Source organism: Capronia coronata, assembly GCF_000585585.1.
Source record: "Capronia coronata CBS 617.96 chromosome Unknown acBCG-supercont1.5, whole genome shotgun sequence".
Classification (NCBI taxonomy): Eukaryota; Fungi; Ascomycota; class Eurotiomycetes; order Chaetothyriales; family Herpotrichiellaceae; genus Capronia; species Capronia coronata.
Window position 1 is genome coordinate 2,285,019 of NW_006912897.1, and position 19,849 is coordinate 2,304,867.

Genomic DNA, 19,849 nt, shown 5'->3' on the forward strand with positions numbered 1-19,849 from the left:
AACTCTCAGACTTGAAAAATACTCACACCAATAGCACGCTTGAGACAAGAGAGGGGGGTATATCCGACAAGACTGAATACACTGGACACTGGACAGTCCTTAAGCAAGAAAAGAAAGAAACGAGATAGCTAGCTACCTACTAGTACCTACACCGGGTATGTCACGACAAACAGAACAGAACAGAACAACCTGCCGACATGGGGAAAACGAAGAAAAAAACATCAATGACTGGAAAATGCGCGCTCACTCTCTCGCAATGCTAGTAGCCCAGTCCAGTCCAGCTAGAACTCGAAACATGATGAAAAAAGAAGAGGAGAAAAAGACGTGTGAGTGGTGAATGGTGAATTGGTATCATCCCCTTTCTGCTCTTCCCCTTCTATTCTCTTGTCATTTCTTCTCTCTTCCCTTCTCTTCGTCATCGGTTTTGCTGTTGCGTTGGCGTTTGCCTCTCCTTTGCATGCCGACTCGGGTCTTCCTTCGAGCTGATCGAGCCTTTCTTGTCTTTTTACAAGATAAGCAAGTCAAGGTAAACAAACATACAAGTCAAACTTTGACAAAGTGTCCATCAACCCCTCTTAGAGTTTCCTCGACGTGTTAAGAGCAAAAGGGATTATTCGCTGATAGACGGCGGTTCTGAGTCCAGATCTGCGTGCGGCTCCGGCTTGAGATGTTCATGTTCATGCTCATGTTCTGTTTCCGTTGCCGTGCTGTCCAGCAGAGACGCGTCGTCGTCGACATCGTCCGTCAGATCGAGATTCATGTTCATATTCGGCTGCGGTCGACCAGCTCGCTCTCTCTCAAGTGCCGGTGTCGGTGTCCGTGGTGAAGCGGGATCAGAACTGGAAACAGCACCAGCACCAGGACCTAGGCTAGATTGAGAATGAGATTTAGATTCGGAACTTTCACGCCTCTTGGGGTTCTGCATCTCAAGGCTCTCCCGTCTCTTTCCCAGCGGCTCGCCACTAACCCGTCTCGGCTCTTGCTGCCGACTGGACAGAGATCGAGGCTGAGAGTTCCACGCTCTCAGCGGTCGAGGTGCTTCGGCGGGGGAACTGCCCTTTCGAGCTTGTGCTGCTGCTGCTGCCGCCGCGAGAGGTCTCATACTAGGTGGGGGAATCGGTAGCTCGTTCGAGTTCGACCGGCCTAAGCCTCGAGGTTCTCCTCCTGAAACACCTCTCTGGCTAGTGCTGGGGGGCGTCATGATCCCCGACAAGAAACTGGCTGGACTTCCGACGGTCGATTTGGACGGTGTTTGCGTCTGGCTGCTGATGTTGGAGGCCAGGTCGGACAGCGCTCCGATGGAAGTCTCCCTTACTCTGCGCCAGTTGCCCCATGCGGCAGCGGCGGCCATGGGGAGTGCTCGTGGTGATTGAGCGTAGTTGGATAGAGCCGCCAAAGCCGGGATCTGACTTGTCAATCCGGACGCAGAGCTGGACGCCACCCGCTCCTTGAGTTGCTGCTCCATTTGGAGATTTGCCTTGAGTCGGATCGCCGCATCCTTGACGCTGTCCTTGTCCAAGTCCGGCTGTGAGGCCATGTTGATGATGTCTTCAAGGTCATCGATCCGCACGTTCAGTAGCTCGCGGAGCCAGCTGATTTCGGTGTCGCGTTGCTTGACTTTGTTAGGCGCCTCCTTGTCGACCGCGGCCAGCTCTGATTCCAATTTCTCGATCTTTTGTTCCCGATTCTGCAGTTGATCTTGCAGCACCATAATCGATTCCCGAAGAGCCTGCGGCGAGATCTTCTCGGGAACATCGGATCCACTAGGGAACGACATTGAGGCGCTGGAGGCTCGTTGCGGCGGTGATGCTATGACAGACGGAGCGGGAGTGGGGACATTGATTCCTTTGGCTGTTGCCGCCTCTGCCGCTGCTTTGGCCGCCGACCTGGTGATCTCTAGTCGTTCTTCGAGATCAGCGACCTTGCTTTCCAAATGTCTCACCCTGTCGTCGCTCAGACTCAACTTCTCGTTGAGATGGTGCTCCAATCGAGTCCTGTTGTCGAAGGAATTGTGCAACTCTCTGGTGTGACGGTCGCGGAGGTCGTTGAGCTTCTTCTCGTGAGCGTGGTGTTGGTCTTCTAGCGCGCTCTCCCGCTTTTCGTTGGCTTCTCGAAGTGCTTCTTTGTGTGCTTCGATTGTCTCACTCATCAGCGCATCATGCTTGGCTTTCTGGTCTTCAATGTCCAGCTCGGCATGGTCTAGGCGGCTTTGCAATCTGGAGATCTGAGCCTCGGAGTCAGTACGAATGCTCTCGAGGCGGGCTATGGTGCTGTCCAGCTCGGCCTGTAGTTTTGCTGTAGATGTCGCCAGTTCGGCATCTTTACTGCTGATTACATGGGCCAGTTCGCGGTCGAGATTGAAAGCTTTGGTGTCGAGTGCTCTGTTCTCTTCCTTGAGTGACGCCAGCAGCTCGTTCAGTCTGGAAACTTCCTGTTGGGACTGCTCAAGAGCACTCCGGAAATGCATATAAGTCTGGTGTTCCTTGTTCAGCGTATCGAGATCGACTTCGGCCTTTTCGCGGTGTCTCCGTTCGTGTTCGAGTTCGGTTTGGAGAAGGGACAGTCTGTTCAGGAGATCGTGTTCCTTCTCACGCCACTCGGCTTGTTCCGCATGCAAATCATGGACGACTTGGGTCATATGAGCCTGCACACGATCCAACTTTGTCCGAAGATTCTGTCGAGAGTGCGACTGGTCCTCCAGTTGTTGCCGCAGATATCGCAACGTCTCCTTGAGCTCCTTGTTCTTCTCACGTTCAGAGCGAATGTCTTCCCGCCATTGATCACTTGAGACCCGATACTCTTCGAGCGTCGTTTCTAGAGCCGCATTCTTGAGACTGAGAGCATCGACGTCCTGTTCCAAGGATTTGTATGATTCCTTCTCTTCGATGAAAGCTTGTAATGACTGTTGCGCCTCTTCCGATGCTTCGCGATACTGCGCGGCTTCCTCCTCGGCAATGCGTAGACGCAATTTCACCTCGTTAAGCTCCTGTTCAGCTTGTCTTCGAAGGCGGGCCTCTTCGGCCGCGTGTTCTTGGGATATCTTAAGCATGCTCTCCAATCCATCGATCTGCGGCTTGTATTTCATTTCGGTAGCCTCATGATCTTGATGTACCCTAGAACCCCGTAATCGCGGATGATGCGAGATGACATCTTCCACAATCGTCTTCAGTTCGGCCTGGGTATCCTGTGATCCTGCTTGCTGAGCAAGCTGCCTCATCTCTTGCACAATTCCTTGAATCTCGGTCATGTCTATCGAAGGCTGTGGTGGCGCAGGTGGTGGTTGGTATGCAGCCAACGCTTCCGCAACGGCGGCGCGGATCCGTTCTTGCTGCCGTCCTTCTCTTCTTGTCGCAGGAGATCTGGTTCTGTAAGACGGGAATCCTTCGAAAGCGTCGTAGTCGTCTTCATCATCTGCATCGGAATTTTTGAGCTCATTGGACGTGCTATGCCGACGGTTCTTAGGTCTTGTGCCTGTGGCCACGACGGCCAAGCTATGCTGGATGACCTGTAGCGTTCGTTCTAGAGGAGCCAGGCGATCCTCAAGGAGGCCGCCGACCAGGTCTTTAACATGGCCGTCAAAGAATTCTGATCGGATATCCGGTTTGGCTTCTTCCTTTGCAGGCAAGGTTTCTCCCCAATCGCCAACGTCATCCTGGTCGGGATTAAGGTTATCGACCTCAATTCCCCGTCCAAGTGAAGGAGCGTATGATTTTTCACTTTCAGCGCGTTTGTTGTCTTCAGACCTCGAGAGACTCGGACTAGGAGCGTCGCTGCGAAAGTTTCGACCAAGACGCGAGTCTACGAGAGGTGTTGACCGAAGCGGGGTATCAGTACGTTCGATACCCAGCTCCGGGTGGACTTCAAATTGTTTCATGACGGCGTCAATCTCTTCGAATGACGGGACGGCCTCGTCGTGGGGCTGCCGTTGTGGAGACTTCGTTTCAAATTGTTCAGCTTCGGTACGATGTACAGGCTCACCGGCTTCGGATTGCTGCTGCAACGAACACTCACGTTCGCGCCGAGGCACAGCATCGTTCTCAGTGGTGCTCTCCTCGAAGACCTGGACGACATCAACATCAGAATCAGAGATGTCTTGTCCGCCTGTGTAGTGATACAACTCTGCTGGAGGGGAGGAAAGGCTGGCAGACACCTCTCTGGACGACTCTTTTGGGCTTGGTGGTACCGCATGTCTTGAAACTTCCAGCCCCTGAGGCTTCTGAGGAGTGCCATTCGCCGAAGACGTGTGCAGACTCGAGGAAAGAATTTTGAACTCGAAAGGCCTGGCAAGTGCTGACAAAGATGATGTGGGCTTCTGCGCTTGTCCTACAGCCGGCGATGGTTCGTCTGAGGAAGGCACTTCTTGTTTCACATCCTTCGCCGTCTCAGCCTGGACATCTTCCTCAGATGCAGCTCTGCCATCCGTGTCTAATGGACGAGCCTCATTGAACTTGGCGGCGTCTTGCTGATCCCCGAAGGTAAATTCTGACTCGCTGTGCCGGGCAGCCCCGTCTTTCTCCTGGCCTGACACGATGTCGCCTTTGCTCTCGAGCTGCGTCTTGTCCGCCTGAATATAGGACCAACCATCAACGGGTTTCTGCGGGATTCCCGGATTCGGTCCGTCCGCATCGACATTATCCACAATCTCCGACAAGATCCTCGAGTGGTTGAATGGAGCTGATGTAGCAAAGACAGGACTGCGATCACCGTCACTGTTCCGTCGCCGCGCTCGCTTCTGTCTATCAGTAGGCGCCATTGGCCGACCGTCCTCTTCTTCAGGATCGCTCTCCGACTCGCTCTGCGACTCGCTCCCCGATTCTGCCTCTTGACCGTTCTTTGCCTTCGGCATGACGATTGGAACACCTTTGCTTGTTCTTCTTGAGACCTTGGAGGCTGGATCAATAACAACTTTGCCGAAGATGCTGTCCGGGCTGTTTGCTGTTCCTCCAACGGGAAAACTGACGCTGCGCTTGAAGTCCACGTCCGTGGGCCGGACAGATAGGAATGTGGCTCCTGCGACATTGAAAGTTGCCGAGCTGAATTGGAATGGTGTTTCATTCGGGACAGTTTGTGACATGAAGGACGGTGTGAATGCAGGTGCCTCCACGTTAAGACGAGACACCGACGACGTGCTGCTTGTCACTGCAGGCCTCAGGTTTGGGTGTGCTGGAGCCGACGTAGGCGGACCGAAGGGCGCGAAACTGTCTCCTCCGAAAGAAAAGTTCGTGCTCGAGAAACCAGCTCTAGGGTCGAATTCCTTAGCTTCCACGTTGAACTTGCTTGTAGGTTGACGACGCTCGTCAGTAGTCTGAGGTTCGGCTTTGGCGGCGTCACTCAATGCTTGCCAGTTCACAACAAATGGGCTCTTGTCGTCCATAAGCATTGGAGTCGCAGCTATGCTCGGGTTGGTTTCAATCTCGAATCCCTCATCTGTCATCGTTTCAGGACGCCTCAGAATAGGAGGTTCTTCGTGCAAAGACTCATCCATTGCGGAACTCTTCCTGGCGAATCTGTCGAAATCCTCAGTCGCTTCGCCTCCGGTATTCCCCTCCTTCGCATGCAATGCTGCTTCGGCTTCGTCAATCTCCCTTTGAAGTGCCAGACTTAGGTTTTGACGATGACTCTTTGGCTTAGGATGTGCAATCTCAATCGGAGGTCTAGAGGGTCCATTCTGATCCAAACTATCCACACGCGTCGGCATTCTGGGGGCTGGGGTGTTCTGATTAAGGTTCTGCGAATGAGCCACATATCCGGGAGACCGGATTGGATTGCGCCCCGCCGAATCAGACATGAAGTTAGTCTGAGGGCCGCGTACGTCTACGCCTCGTGGTTGAGACACTGGAGAGAGGATCTCGCCAAGATTTGGAAGATGTAAAGGATGATTTGGCGAGAAACTGTTCTGCCGAGATGACAAGGGCTGTATGTTCGGACGGGCTCCGGTGCCGAATGGACTTGTCTGCGGAAACACAGGCTCGAATGGCGAGGTGATTCTTCCATGAGCATTGGGGAGGGCAACTGACTGTTTGTAACCATGCGGTGCTTTCGGGAGAACACTATACTGGGATGACGTTAGAGAAGGAGGCTGGGGACTGATCCCGGCAGACGACATCAGAGACGGAGAGAACGGGTGGCCGCTTGTTCTTATAGGTATACTTCCAGCAGACGATGGTACAATTGGAGGCGAATGTGGCAGACCTGGATGACCAGACGAGCCTCGACTCAAGGTTGTCGGAAATGGGGATTTCGTCGGCGGAAGTGCTTCTGAGTTGCTCGGGCTCACGCCCAGCATTCGAAGTTTCTCCTCCTTCAGAAAATCCACCCACGAATCCCATTCTGCTTGGTCGGGGAGATGGACTTGATAGTGGCGTAACTTGCGCTCGGCCTGCATGTCTGCCGGATCGGGGTACACGGGTCGGCTCTGGCCATTACCCTCGACAGGTGGCTCGAAGCCATCCACACGATAGCCGGCAGCAATCCATCCTTGTATACGATCCTTGATTTCTTGAGCTGTCAATAGAGGTGGCAGACCTGCAGCTTGCCGGTCCGTCAAAGGTAATGCTATAATGCATGCCTTGCCTCTCCAAACCACCTTCTTTTTGGGTCTCTGATATGACTGCATCGAGCTGGGCCGGGGCCGTCCCGACGAAGCAGGACTTTCGTGTGTTCTGTCCGGCCCTTCTGCTGTCGAGACACGACGAGGAAGGACCGGAAGACGCCGATCCTCTATGTCGACACTGCCACGATCTTCGGCCATGCTATTCTCCCTGGACGGAGAAAGCTGTCGATGCTGACTTTCAGACCTTACTGGGTCGATTTCCGAGTCATGGAACGTATCCGGGGTTATGGTCGCAACGCTTTCGTTAACTCGATGTTTTCGTATGCCAGGCGGTACAAAGTCAACGCCAGAGATTCCCCAAGTGTCAAGGTATGCTTCCCGCGTTGGGGTTGAGGCCGCGCTTGTGTTGGAGCCACTCTCTTCAGACTCGCTCAACCAGTTCGGCCTCTCCGAAATCGCGTTTCGTAGTCTTCTTGTTGTCCCCACACGTTTCCTCTCTGAAACGTTATCTTGTTTCTGAGTCGCAGTGCTTTCCTGGAGACGACTCGAAGACAGGACCTTCGCGGGCTGGCGGATCGGGAGATATGGAGGCGTTAGGTCTACCTCGTGGGAGTGGCCGCTGTGACGTACGACGCGAGGTGATCTTCGAGGACTCGGAGTAGCGTATGGGGATCCCCAAGCGGCAGCGTAATAAGCTCCGCTCCCTGCCCGCTGGCGAAGATACTCGGGGGATTTGAAGGTTTCGGATTGACTCTCGGCGCGACGCAGGCTCGGTAGAGGAGGAAGAGTGAACGACGAGGCCCGGTCGTCTTCTGCAGGCGTGGATGACCACCTCCGCGACCTTGATGCGTTTGGCGATGATTGACCTGAATGGAGGGAGGAGCTGCTGTGGAAATCTCTGGGGATTGTAGGACCGATCGGAGATTCGCTCTCTTCGAGGTTCATGAACGGTTGGGGACCCAGGGTGCTGGCAATCGTAGGGCTGCGGAGCGAAGTGGTCAAGCCTTTACACCCTCGTGTTATTCAGATTGACATTAGAGACCAGACTCCGCAGTCTACCCGCCGCCATGGAAAGGAGCAGACAGGATGGTGGGAGGACGTGGACGACTGGGGAAAGGTCAGATGCGAAGCCTCAAGGTGTCAAAAATAAGACTGGACGACGAATTGATTCATGGTTTTGACCGAGATTGGGAAAGGAACTCAGCCAGCGAGGATGCTTTTCCACAGGTTTGAGGCTTGACGCGACACGCCAGAGACAGGCTGACAGCTGGGTGTCGGCCAATCAGAGCCCTCTGTGTACCTGACTCGAGTAGATGATTGGCCGTGGGCGACCTCGGGCGGAGCATTGGCCGGCCGGCTGAAGCCACCGCCCAACGGGAGATGCGAGGCTGACAGGGATCAGGGGCAAGATAGTGAGATGCTAATCAAGATGTGATCAGAGCTTGAAAGGGCTGTGGTCTGTTCCAACTTTTCCTAGAGCCGACTCTGGGAAATTCTCCGACGCCATGGCCCTTGCGTCTCTACCTACAGGCTACCGTAGGTATAACGCTGCGACCGGTGTGGTCATATTGTCATCACTTGCTATACGGTCCGAGGGTTTGATTCGAACAACTGCTCAATTCTGTCCGTACATATATCATTATCTCATATCTTCATCTCATAATACCTGTCCGAATCTGCATTCAATAACCCCCTTCAATGCCAGATGTCGCTTTTTGAGATATTGGTCGTTGTCTCATAATAAAACCACATCGGTGTAGACGATATGTATGGCTGATTCATTCGCATTTGTCGCTAATGACGCTCCAATCCGCCGTGCGAACACGCTTCAGAACCCGAGGACCTCTCTGTGCACTGAGAAATTCTTCCACGTCATGTCGGAAGCTCTTGTCGCTTCAAACCGTATTTGTCGAGAGTCATAGTTCACGTCCTTCCTGATCTCATGGATACGGTTGGTTTCCGGCACCTCCTCTCCTTCAGAGAGACCCTCTTCTTCCAGGTCCACAATCCTCTGTGCCAGAACAGCCATGATGGGGCCTTCCCAGACGCCCTCCCTGCCCGCCCTCTTTAACTGGCCCACCGCTCGACGTCGAATATCCCGATCTCGACATTTGCATGCGATAAAGAACAGTGGGTGGACAATCCCGAGTTCCATGGTGAAAGGGATGAATTCGACTTCGAGAGGCGGGGCTTCCGGCATCCTCAACGCCGTGGTCATCTGTTCGACTTTGGAAACCATGTCTTCGAATCCGTCGGTGAAAGCGTCGAAAGTGGTCTCAGGCCCACAGTCTATGCATGTCTTAAGCATCATGACCGCCGTCTTGATCTGGAGTCGCAGGCCCAGAAGACTTCTGATGTCGGCAGGGGAAAGATTCGTCGCATGAGACTGGAAGAAGCCTTCCAAGGCGTCCATCCATGAATCAAAGACACCAACCGCCTCCCGTCGTTGAACCTGCCATTCTATGGGCACCGAGTCGGCTTTCCAGTAACGATACATGCGCAAGTCGGACTTGACCAGCTGGTACACCGACACCAGAAGGTTATCCAGATGATTGCAGACTTGACTCAACGAAAGGTTGGTTGGCAGGACCCGCGGCACCTGGCCGACGTGGGTTAACAAAGGCTCGGCCCGGTCCTTGGAGAAGGTGCAAGCTTGTATATCGTATCGGGCGAAGACGCGCAGTATTTCGTCCACTTCATCTTGAGGGATCTCTCGAAACCTCGCTTTGGCCTGTTGCCTCGGGGAATATGGTGTCATGGATGACTCGTCGCCCTCAGGAAGATTCATTTCGCGGATCAATGCTCTCATTCCCTCCTGGTAGTGGGTGACGGCGGCCATATTATTGCGGTTCAAGACCTCGAAGCAAGCAAATAATATACTTGCAATGATGGCAAGCCTGGCGTTGGTCTCCGATGGCACGTCGAGTTTTTGATTCAGCTGGTGCAACGCGCCACCATATAGGTTTAGGGCGTGCCAACGGCTGTCACCCTCGATGGCCTTGGGGGTATATTTGCCACGCCGCTCCTGGTAATCTTCATGTAGCGTCCCCAGTGCAATGATCGCGTTCCGCACTATAGGTTCGGCTTGACCCACTTGGAGTACGAGCTTGGTCCAGAAACCGGATTCCGATCCACCTGCGAAGGCGGGCACGGTGCAGTACTGGAAGCGGTGGAAGATACGACGTTCTTGAATGGTGCCTTGGAAGGGTTTGGAGAGGGAGTTGGGTTGAAACATATGCTGAAATGTCACCCCAGGGCAGTGAGGTGGCGACAAAGAACTTGATGCTGGGCTGCCGGAAGCCTCTTTGGGAGGAAACTCGTACCCATCACACTTGCGACCAGTGGAGGTACACCGTTTGCCTAACAGGGATACGTGAGCATTGATTCGGGAGGCAAAGCTGTCAAGCGATGAACAAGGAGCAACTTACAGCTGGGTTTGATCTCATCGCATTTGACGTGCCGTACCTAGGAGGCAATTCTAGTCAGAGACGCGAGTCAGGCAAATATGTCGGTCATATTTCAGCTGCCCGGCGGTAGTATCCAGATCATCGCTGGTATCATACGACACCAGATCCGACACATGCTGGACATGGGTCTGACTGTTGTGAAGTGGGGGGAAACCTACCTTGCATGTCTTGCAACCTGTCCGTACTTTTGGTTTGCTGGCCCGCCTCTTACGTGCCAAGGCATGGGAGGACGAAGTTCGAACTGGCAGCCACATTGCAGGCAGATCTGATAGCAGCGGCGGTGGCAAAGACTCTTGCGTCAAAAGTACGAGGGGCGTTAGTCAATAGTGGGTTGGACTCATACAATGGCCAAATGTGCCCAAGCGCATCCAGTGGATCTGCGGTCGGCCAGGTGCTTCAATAGGTAAGTGAAGGAGTCCGATCTTGGAGAGGGTTCCACATGCAGGTACTGAGTGAGACTCGGTAGGTAATGGGAAGGATAGTTGAAACAGAGTCCGTTACGAAGAAGCAACCTGCGGCTGATACTGTACGTATATATCGTTAGAAAGGGCGTAAAATGCCATCGATGTCATGGAGTCGGGAGCCTGCCAGAGATTCTGTAAGCTTCGGCTGTTGGCCGGGTTGTGGCAGAGCCTCCCAAGGACAGATTTTATCATTCAATAGGAGTAGGCAGATTGGCATTTGGGCATGGTTCCTCGATGTGGTGATGCCCGGAGAAGCCTAAATAGGCGCTTGGTTTAGGCGATAGCCGTCGCGGACGCCGACAATTGCAAGCGTAAGTATGGGGGCTCAAAAGACGCAACCCAGGTAGTATGGAAGACAGAGCCCACCTCCAGACCGACGGGGATGATGGCCTGGGGAATCTGGAAGGGTGGTGATGGAGAGGAAGGACAAGAGGGAAAGACAAAAGGACGGTCGTCGAAGGTGGAAATGGGTGGGGAGGCAGGATGGAGCTGACATTTGACAGTCGAGATCCCAAGTGGCTTCTCCAGGCGGGACGGATTCGCTCTCACCGCAGTCTTACACCCTCATTCATCAGCTAGGGTGTGCTGACCGTGTCCAAAGCCAACCGGGGAGGCCGACCGCGAGGCAGACCATCGAACACCAAAATCGAAGATGATTGGTTTGTTCGTAGACGAAATGCAGCTGAGCCACACTTGCAAAGAAACCCTTACCTCCACTGAAGGCGGTGTTGCCCAACATGAACATGACGGCTGAAAGGCTCAACGCCAACTCTATGCTCGAGGACAAGGGCCGCCTCGGACTGTCCCAGCGGCGGCAGGTACACAGAGCGCGAGATTGGTGGGTCGTATACAATTTGACTTTTGTGCGAGAGATGCGAGAGTTGGAGATCTGGACGAACCATGTTGGCGCCATGGTCTCGTGGATGACGCACTGTAGTGTTCGATGGTCGACAAGGAGATCCCGCAACTTGGATTCAGCCGCTCTGATGCTGGACCTGGGGACGTGTGTCAGAAATTCAAGGCTTGTTGCACTTTTCATCTCTCAAAGTACCAAAGGAACTTGAAGCTGAAGATGGGTTGACCGTCTGAGTCATCGAGCAATCACGTGAGCAATAGCCTCGTGGTCACGTGGTAAAATCTCGGAGAAATGTTGCTCCTGCTCCATGCACAGAGTGCGGCCGCCACGACGCGATCATTGTGTCCACGGCCCATGTAAACACGCACGACAATGCATACTAACAGAACGCTCTCGTGTATATGTGAACGCTCATATTAGTGCAAGTCAATTCATTCAGAAATGGTAAGTCGGATCTTGTGACAGGGTGGTTTCCACTTTGTCGATTTTGTGAGCCGCGCCTGTAGTCTTGTCAATCATCGCGGTCTGCTATACAGAGAAGTCTGACAATCACCTAGGCGTCTTCCTTCCGCCGTCTTGCCAAGGACTTTGCTGCACTACAGTCCTCCCTCCCCCCGAATTACCTCTTTCCGGCGAACGAGGATGCCTCACATCCTGACGACCTCACCCAACTCGTGGTGTTGGTTACCGGCGCAGAAGGAACTCCATACTCGCAAGGGTTATGGCGCTTACATCTCAAGATGCCACACGACTACCCCAAGAGCCCGCCAAAGGCGACCTTCAAGACGCGCATCTACCATCCAAACGTGGAAGAAACAACCGGCGCAGTGTGCCTGGAAACGCTGAAAAGAGACTGGGATCCGAAATTGACACTCAAAGACATCTTGGTCACGATCTCTTGTCTACTGATCCAGCCGAACCCAGACTCGGCGCTGAATGCTGCGGCAGGATCCTTAATACAAGAGGATTATGAGGCATTCTCGACTCAGGCTAAGCTCATGACAAGCATTCATGCACCTATTCCTCGGCATTTACTGAAGTCTGTGCATGAGGCCAAGCGGCGTGGCGAGGAGGAAGACGACCGGGTGATTCCAAAGAAGTCAGCAAGGATCGGCAGGCGGTCTGCAGAAGAGACCGTGGAGGATAACATGAAGGAGAACGACCCGGAGCAGAATATTGCTTGTGCAGCTGGCACGGGTGGCTCTGCAAGGGGGAAACGACCGTTTTCAGAGTTACCCTCCCCGGCTGAAGGCGCTCAGCATACTGATGATCATCACAATGAACTCCACGCCCCTGAGAACTCATGGCCCATTCACTCAGACAGTGAACCAGGACAACCAGTGCGCAAGTCGCCTAAACTCACGCGCACCGGAGCTTCGAACATTGAAACCACGTCCCAGAGCCAGATATATGCTGGTGATGAAGGGAAGGAGAATGCTGCTGGCGCCAAGGTCTCGCATGTTGCGCAAGGACCTCTCGAATCGAGGCCAGCCCCATTACGCAAGGTTTCGAACGTCGGAGCGCGCAGGAAGGGGCAACCACGTGTTGGAATCCGACGGTTATGATGGAATGGTCTATGCACGGGTAATGGGCACCTTCCACAAGGCCACCTTCGGTTTCTGCCCAGTCGTTTGGTCCGAGCGTTCAAGCGAATGAAGTTGATTGCATAGCATATGGATTAATGGCTGGCATTTTCAGGATGTTCTCTGCATGCATCACATCAAGGTCGAGGCTATAATACTAGTAGTCTGCAGTGTGTCATGGTTGCACTGCTCCAAAGTGTCCATAGCAACCAACAAGCAGGACATCAGTATTGCGCGCGTACCATAATACTAGTAGTACGTGTCTAGGTCTTCGAGTATCATTACCTAAGGCACCCAGGAGTGTCGGGGTTGGGCCATGATGCTACTGCGGCCGACCGTCACAACAACAAACAAAACGCACGCAACCGGCCACTATCGATATCCAATGCTAGTCAAGGCATGCAAGGGGGTTGATGTCCCTTTTGTATGTCCACGACTCGGTCACTCGTACTTCTGATCTGAAACAAGGGGCAGGGGCCAGCCGTCGTCCAACCAGCCGCCCGCAAACCCACCACGCTAAACCGCAACCAGCCACATTCCGCCCAGCTAGCCGGTTTAAGAAGCCTGTTACCCGCAACGGCTCCCCTTCAAGTTGTTTTCCTGCCTATCAACGAAGCTGTCAACACGGGCAGTGGCTGAATGGTTGGTCGGGCCCTGGATCTGTAAATGTATGTAGCCCCGCCAACATAAGTGTTCTTATTGCGGGGGTTTTCACCCTTCCCGCTCGGCTTGCTACCGAGGGCGAGGCGGGAATGGTCCCCATGCCAGTGGTTGGTGGTTGGTCAGGAATCGTGCTGGTTGCGGTGGAAAGGGGAAGGTGTTTGTATCGTTCGCAATAGCCTGCAGGACTCCCTACAGAAGGGTGGTATGTATATAGACTGAAAGCAGATCATTGCCCCGACACGGACTGTTCACGGACTCTCCTTCGTACGACCTATCCATCCATCCTGACAATCTATTCAGCCAAACCTCTGCGCAGAAGGACAAAGCGCTGGGATAATCGACCGGACATATACCTCCAAACAAATACTCTAGACTGAGAAGACGGCCCACGACACCCGCGCATATTCCTTCTATCATCGGCGAGAGCAAGAGACAAGACCACATCGTGAACACCGTCAACATTAATTTCAGCTTCCGCTTCCGCTTCAGCAACAACATCAACAGCGTTCTTCAAAGATGCAGTCCATTCGCGCTTTTTCCCTATCTTCACTCTCCCTCGCCATCCTCCTTCTCCACCAGCCTCTACAGACCCACGCCGCCCCCGAACCCCAAGCAGTCGCCTCGACGCTGACAGCCATCTCGCAAATCCCCGACGGCCAGATCCAAGCCGCAGCATCATCCCCCTCAGTTGCCGTCTCGGATCCTTCGGCTACCTCGTCATACGACAACCCATTCACCAGCTATACCAGCATGACAAACTCGCTGGGCGTCATCACGGGGATGCCGTCCGTCGTGACCAGCCAGCCGGAAGTCGTCACGAGTCAACCCGTCTCGCCCACGCTCCCCACCTACTCTGGGTACGTGTATGCGAACAGTTCCAGCTCCGACGGGACCGCCGTGGCATCGAGTGCTCTCCTGACTGCCGACTCATCTGGCACGACACTGGCTACCAGCACGGTGGCCGCCTCGGGGTCGGGAAGTCAAGGTCAGTCCACCGACACGAAGAGCGCAACTGCTACCTTTGCCCAAGCCACGGGTGGTGCGGTGTCTAATAAAGTCGCCGGGGCTGGAGTGAGCTTGGTCGTGCTTGGACTATGTTTCTCTTTGCTGTGAGCAACAATGATGGGAGTTTTGGAAGACAAGCGAGTCCCAATCCTGGTTCAGAGTCAATAACGCTCTTCGGGATTCCTTTTTTTGGGATGGATCTATTTCGGTTATGACTGTGACGTGTGAGCATGAATGAGAAATGGATGGATCGACGGAAAATTGTCCTTGGGAGTGGGTCATCGATCAGCGAAACGGCGCATGGGACTCGTAAAAGGGTAAAGGAAGGGGGAGAAGGACATTTCGCAGGAGCGATATGTAATGGAGTTTGTTCGCGCCGAAAGGCTCCGGCTGACAGATCATTAGCTGATAGAGTAGTTCGAAATCCGCCCTATTTCAGGGCTTCAATTGGATTGTCTGGATCTTAAGTTTCTTCTTTTCCAGCGGTTGCACATTGTTCTTCGCTGCTGCAACAAGCACAGTCGGTTTGAACCCTCCTTTGGCTGCGTTCTCTTGTTGAGACTGCATCACAGCTTGACTCATTCAATCTGGGGTCCGCACCGGTCGGTTCTTTCCATCCACACCCCGCGCAAATCCTTTTGAGCTTGACTCTGCGTTTCCGCGCTGGCAGAATGCGCAGCAAGTCCTTCCCGAAAGTCACATGTCTCGTCCAAGCACCAGTTCCGTGGGCGAGTGCGTGTGCTTGGTGGAAGAACGTCTGATGGGTATACCGCACATGGACGCTATATGGAGGGTTCGACCGTTGTTCGGATATGCCGATCCTTATCGTCGAGCCAGCAAGGTTCCCGGCGCCCTCGATCTAGACTTGCCATCGACTTCGCAAGAAGCAAACCATTTCAATAAGACACAGCCTAGCTCTTCGTAGCGGCGCCTTGCGCTTTTGCCCAGTTTGCAAACTCCCGCCGCTCCGCTCGGATGTCCATAAAGCCGACCCTATCTTCAAGACCGCGGAATGGATGCGGTCCGCCTTCTTTTTCAATCTTTCCCGCCCACTCGTTCCAGCTGACAGGTCTTAAGGGTTCGGAACCCAGAACCAGACCGAAGCATGCCAAAAACACTGATATAAGTGTCTCAAGCTTGATGTCGAGCGGCAGAGGAGCATTCTTGTGGTATTTGGTGGACAGTATCGAGAATTCATGGGCGGAATATGCCCTAGGAATATGTCAGTGCCTGTGGTCGGTCGGTTGGTAAATTGTCACTCACGCATGAAACAGCGACAATAGCCCAACAAATACTAAAATGCGCGACAGGACCGACATGGTGATGGTCAGCTTGAAGAGCGAAGGATTGCACCATGGAGAGTTGGAGTTGCCAGAATGTCTTGAAGTCGATAGATTGGACTCTTGTGGTTCTGGCTCGTTGGAATGTTCGAACTAGGCTGATATTTCTCGCTGCTTTAATGAATCTCAACCTCATCCGCTCTTGGTCCAGTTTGGATGCTGCCAACAAACAACATGATTGCCAATCTTTATTACTCATGGACCTCCTTATATTCTCCGCCTTCTAATTCAAGTGCTCGATTATACTCCGACCACACGTACTGAAAATGCTCCGGTCGGTCGCAAAATTTACCAACGATTCCGGTGAGCTCGAAAATAGTGGCCGCTATCAATTGGCGGCGGACGCTCCCTGAACAATCGCGACTGGAAGAAGAACTAATGATGTCGTCCTCCCTTGTTAGCTGGGATCGAAAAGAGTCTCAAGTTTCTACAGTCAGTCTCGCAGATCGGCGAGAACATTAACTCCCCACTTGCCATCGAGGTCGCGCAATGGGCTACAGCGAAGAACCAATTTGCACTTGGTAAGCAGCAGATATTTGTGAACTCTGGCCTTTCTTGAGATCCTCGCCGTCTCGTATAAGTGCTTCTGGCGCTCGAGGTGCGGCTTATCAAACCCGATGAATTGACATCTTTGCTCCACCCACAGCACGTCGCTATTTGCGCCTCTTCAAATGGATCGATTGTTTCACAGTCGCCCATGCAGAGTACCAGGCATACGGCAACACGCCGCCGAGGCCGAACGATGAAAAGGAGCAGAAAGCCTCGGGAGACAACGTGCGCATCCTCCTCTCGGTGTTGAAATGGTCATTTCTTGGCATATATCTCTTCATGGAGATGTTTACGATCGTGAGTCCTCCCGAGCGTTTGGCAGTCTCTTGTACTTCGCGCGTCAGTATCATTTGGCGGCAAATGACAGAACGGCAAGCTGACAGTCTGTCTGTTGGGATGACTCCATAGACAAACGCACTATCTATCACTTCCTATTCATGGGGTCCGGCTCTCCAAATCGAGGCTCTGAAGTTCTGGTTCTACGCTCTCGCGGTCTCTGTTGTGTTGGGAATCTATGATCTGTCATTGCTCGCCTCCAGTTCCGTGTCCACCAGAGAGCGAAAAGACGACAGTCCGACGACACGTACTCCAAACGATGAGAAGAAGCCGACAACACAGTCAACGAACCCTCCTTCTTCCGAGGTCCAAACTAGTGCCAAGCGCCGAGCAGTATGTAAGCAGATCGTGATCGACGGCTGCGATCTGCTTATCCCCGGGGCCGTCGTGGGATGGGTTCCACTGGATCCTGTCACGGTTGGGATGGCCGGCTCGATCAGTGCGCTGCTCGGTGCTTCGGACGTCTGGGCCAGAGTCAATCGATGACCACATATACAATGTGGAGAGCGTTCAGCCTTTTTTTTCAACGTGATGAGGGCCGAGCCGGCGGCACCCCCGCAGTCAAAGCCGGTACAATCAACTCTGGACATAGTTTCCGGCGTGAGACCCAATCCACTCTCTTCTCTGCTACGGTTTGGTCGAGACTTGGGACACGCGGGGAGTCCGAATGAGACACCTTGCTTCAAAGCATGGCATTCGAACCACGCACAAGCTGCACGCTGCACACAAGTCTAGCCCAGCACTCTCTGCGAACAGTCGGTTTGCCGGGGTTACATACTTCGCTCAGTTCCTGTAGGCTGGATGGGTGAGCCATTTTGCACATTATGGGGAAACACTTCTCTGCATGGAGACTGTTCCCCGTGCCATCTATGCAAGAACAGCGCCAACCCGCCTTTTTGGCTATTCGGGATTGGTTTTGGGGTCGACTGCTTGGACTACCGTGTATGGAAAGCCATTCCACTCTCCAGTGGCAGAAGAAGACATCGTCCAAGACCATCTGACCGAATCTTTTTACGGCTCTGCGCTCTCCTGGTGTATGTATGTTGTATATATTTTCTCTACTTGGCGACTATCAACTTCATCATCATCTTGATCGTGGCCTTTCTATTCCACGCTAGTACCCATCTCAATTCTTGCTGTCTTCATCATCTATCCATTATATGCTCTTCCATCAAGACACGCAAAGAGAAGACACAGTCCCTACCTTGTCTCGTCCGCCCTACTTTTATCTGACTTGACGTGACTGGCTCATACCTCCTCCTCCTTCTGATTCTTCCTTGTTGCCATCGTCTGTTAATCGAGACTCGCATAATAGCTATAGTCCTGATTCAGAAGCGGGAAAGCATCCGGCTCCGGTTGGCCCGCCGTACTGTGCCAGACGGGCGCGGGGAGACTCGCCAAACCGCCTCCTTCCTGCGGCGTATCGGAGAAGATATGCTCGAAAGTCTTGGCCCATTGGACACGGTTGTTGAAGCCCTCGAGGCCCCAGAGCTCCTGCAGGAAATGTAGGAACGAGGTATGCGTGTACTCGGAATTGGAGGCATACTTGGTCCCCTCGTCGTGGATGAGCGTGTTGGGCGGGATCCAGGGCGAGATGGCGATCGCCGGGACACGCACACCTAAACGAGTGAAGTCGTATGTGACGTTGAGACCGTCGGACTCGCCGGAGAAGGTGATGCCATCCTCGGGTGGTGGGATGCCGGTGGGGGGAGGTACGTGGTCGGCGAAACCGCCATGTTCGTCGAAGTTGATGATGAGGAGACTGTTGTTGCATGTTAGTATGGGGCAGATGCTTGTGGCGAGAGGATGCAGTTTGGTCCAAATTGGGGTAGAAGGGAATGACTACTCACACATTGTCCCAGTAGGAGGAGTTCCGGAGTGCATCGTATAGATGCTTGATCATGAGTTCGCCGGCGGCCATGTTGCTGGTCGGATGCATCGAGTCGACGGTACAGCATTCCGGGTTGATGTAGGAGAATTGAGGCAGGTTGTTGTTCTTGAGGTCTTCGTAGAACTGATCTGCGTGCACCAGGCGGTCCATGGCGTTGTCCTGCACCCATTTGTAGATATACGAATCCAATATGTCGCTCTCGTAGTAGTTCTTCCAGCTGATGTTCTTGTTGCTGAGAGCCTCGAAGATCGAAGTCGCGCACGTCGTTCCTGTCACATTGGCGAACCAGCCAGTGGCTTGGCTGTCGTGGTTATCGACATATCCGCACGTCGAGCCGGAGGTCGCGAACATTCTGTTAGGGTTGGTAGGGCCAGGATGTTCGGCATAGTACGAGTCCCAGAACGCATAGTTCTGCGCCAATGTGGCGAGAGTGTTGGACTTGGCTGGATCGTATGCCTTGATCACGAACGCACTGTCTCCCGGAGTGGCATTGTACTTGTCAGACTGTCGCTCAATGAAGCCCGACATGTCAGGCACATCGTCTGCGGTCGGCTCCCATTTGCGGTAGATCTCGTAGCTGGTGCCGGCAAAGTTGTGGTCAGGATCTTTGAGAGGCACTTCGGCTTCATATGGCGAGGCACAGATCATCAGGGGCTCGCCGTAGACGGTCCAGTTGGGGTTGGTGAACTCGTTGCAGAACTCGATGTTGCGCAGGTTGTTGATGTCTGGATGGAAGTCCCAGTACCCGGCAATATTGTCGAAGGAGTGGTTCTCCATCATAAGGTATACCACATGCGTGATCTTGGAGCTCAGGTCGCCCCATACTGACTGTCCGGCCTCGAGAGGTCGCCCGACAGCGGAGGAAACGAGAGCCAGGGCGGTGGTCAAGGAAACAAAGCGCGCCATTGTGCTTGGATGAGACTCTTCCGGTGCTGGTCAGTCAGAAGATGGTCCAGCATTCAGTTTCGCCATCCCGACATAGGCTTTTATGCTTTTGCTATCCTCATGCTGTTCCTCACCGCCGCGTTGGTGTCCGTAGTCTTCCTGCTCATGGCATGTCTTCGTAGAAGCTTCCCGTCACCTCAGCCAGACTTCCGTCCAATAATTCTCCGTCGTCACCACCACGTTCCTGACAAGTTGTA

The 19,849-nt window shown here is 53.6% G+C and overlaps 7 protein-coding genes across 7 annotated transcripts; 3 read left to right on the forward strand and 4 right to left on the reverse strand.

The window, feature by feature from the left end:
• Window positions 1-610: 610 nt before the first annotated feature.
• Window positions 611-7,498, reverse strand: A1O1_06495 (uncharacterized protein; the record flags this gene model as incomplete). The annotated part of the gene is made up of 1 exon (XM_007727373.1): window positions 611-7,498. One exon carries the CDS (start codon window positions 7,496-7,498, stop codon window positions 611-613), a length of 6,888 nt encoding a protein of 2,295 aa, XP_007725563.1.
• An 883-nt stretch (window positions 7,499-8,381) lies between these two features.
• Window positions 8,382-9,788, reverse strand: A1O1_06496 (uncharacterized protein; the record flags this gene model as incomplete). The annotated part of the gene is made up of 1 exon (XM_007727374.1): window positions 8,382-9,788. One exon carries the CDS (start codon window positions 9,786-9,788, stop codon window positions 8,382-8,384), a length of 1,407 nt encoding a protein of 468 aa, XP_007725564.1.
• Window positions 9,789-11,781: 1,993 nt separating this feature from the next.
• On the forward strand, window positions 11,782-12,905 carry A1O1_06497 (ubiquitin-conjugating enzyme E2 S; the record flags this gene model as incomplete). Its single annotated transcript, XM_007727375.1, has 2 exons — window positions 11,782-11,784; window positions 11,898-12,905. The coding sequence occupies 2 exons, from the start codon at window positions 11,782-11,784 to the stop codon at window positions 12,903-12,905; spliced, it is 1,011 nt and encodes a 336-aa protein (XP_007725565.1).
• A 1,197-nt stretch (window positions 12,906-14,102) lies between these two features.
• Window positions 14,103-14,699, forward strand: A1O1_06498 (uncharacterized protein; the record flags this gene model as incomplete). Its single annotated transcript, XM_007727376.1, has 1 exon — window positions 14,103-14,699. The coding sequence occupies one exon, from the start codon at window positions 14,103-14,105 to the stop codon at window positions 14,697-14,699; it is 597 nt and encodes a 198-aa protein (XP_007725566.1).
• An 803-nt stretch (window positions 14,700-15,502) lies between these two features.
• A1O1_06499 (uncharacterized protein) lies at window positions 15,503-15,910 on the reverse strand (the record flags this gene model as incomplete). Its single annotated transcript, XM_007727377.1, has 2 exons — window positions 15,503-15,803; window positions 15,855-15,910. 2 exons carry the CDS (start codon window positions 15,908-15,910, stop codon window positions 15,503-15,505), a joined length of 357 nt encoding a protein of 118 aa, XP_007725567.1.
• A 402-nt stretch (window positions 15,911-16,312) lies between these two features.
• A1O1_06500 (uncharacterized protein) lies at window positions 16,313-17,302 on the forward strand (the record flags this gene model as incomplete). The annotated part of the gene is made up of 4 exons (XM_007727378.1): window positions 16,313-16,327; window positions 16,365-16,452; window positions 16,578-16,777; window positions 16,889-17,302. The coding sequence occupies 4 exons, from the start codon at window positions 16,313-16,315 to the stop codon at window positions 17,300-17,302; spliced, it is 717 nt and encodes a 238-aa protein (XP_007725568.1).
• Window positions 17,303-18,109: 807 nt separating this feature from the next.
• A1O1_06501 (uncharacterized protein) lies at window positions 18,110-19,613 on the reverse strand (the record flags this gene model as incomplete). Its single annotated transcript, XM_007727379.1, has 2 exons — window positions 18,110-18,578; window positions 18,667-19,613. 2 exons carry the CDS (start codon window positions 19,611-19,613, stop codon window positions 18,110-18,112), a joined length of 1,416 nt encoding a protein of 471 aa, XP_007725569.1.
• Between the last annotated feature and the right edge of the window lie 236 nt (window positions 19,614-19,849).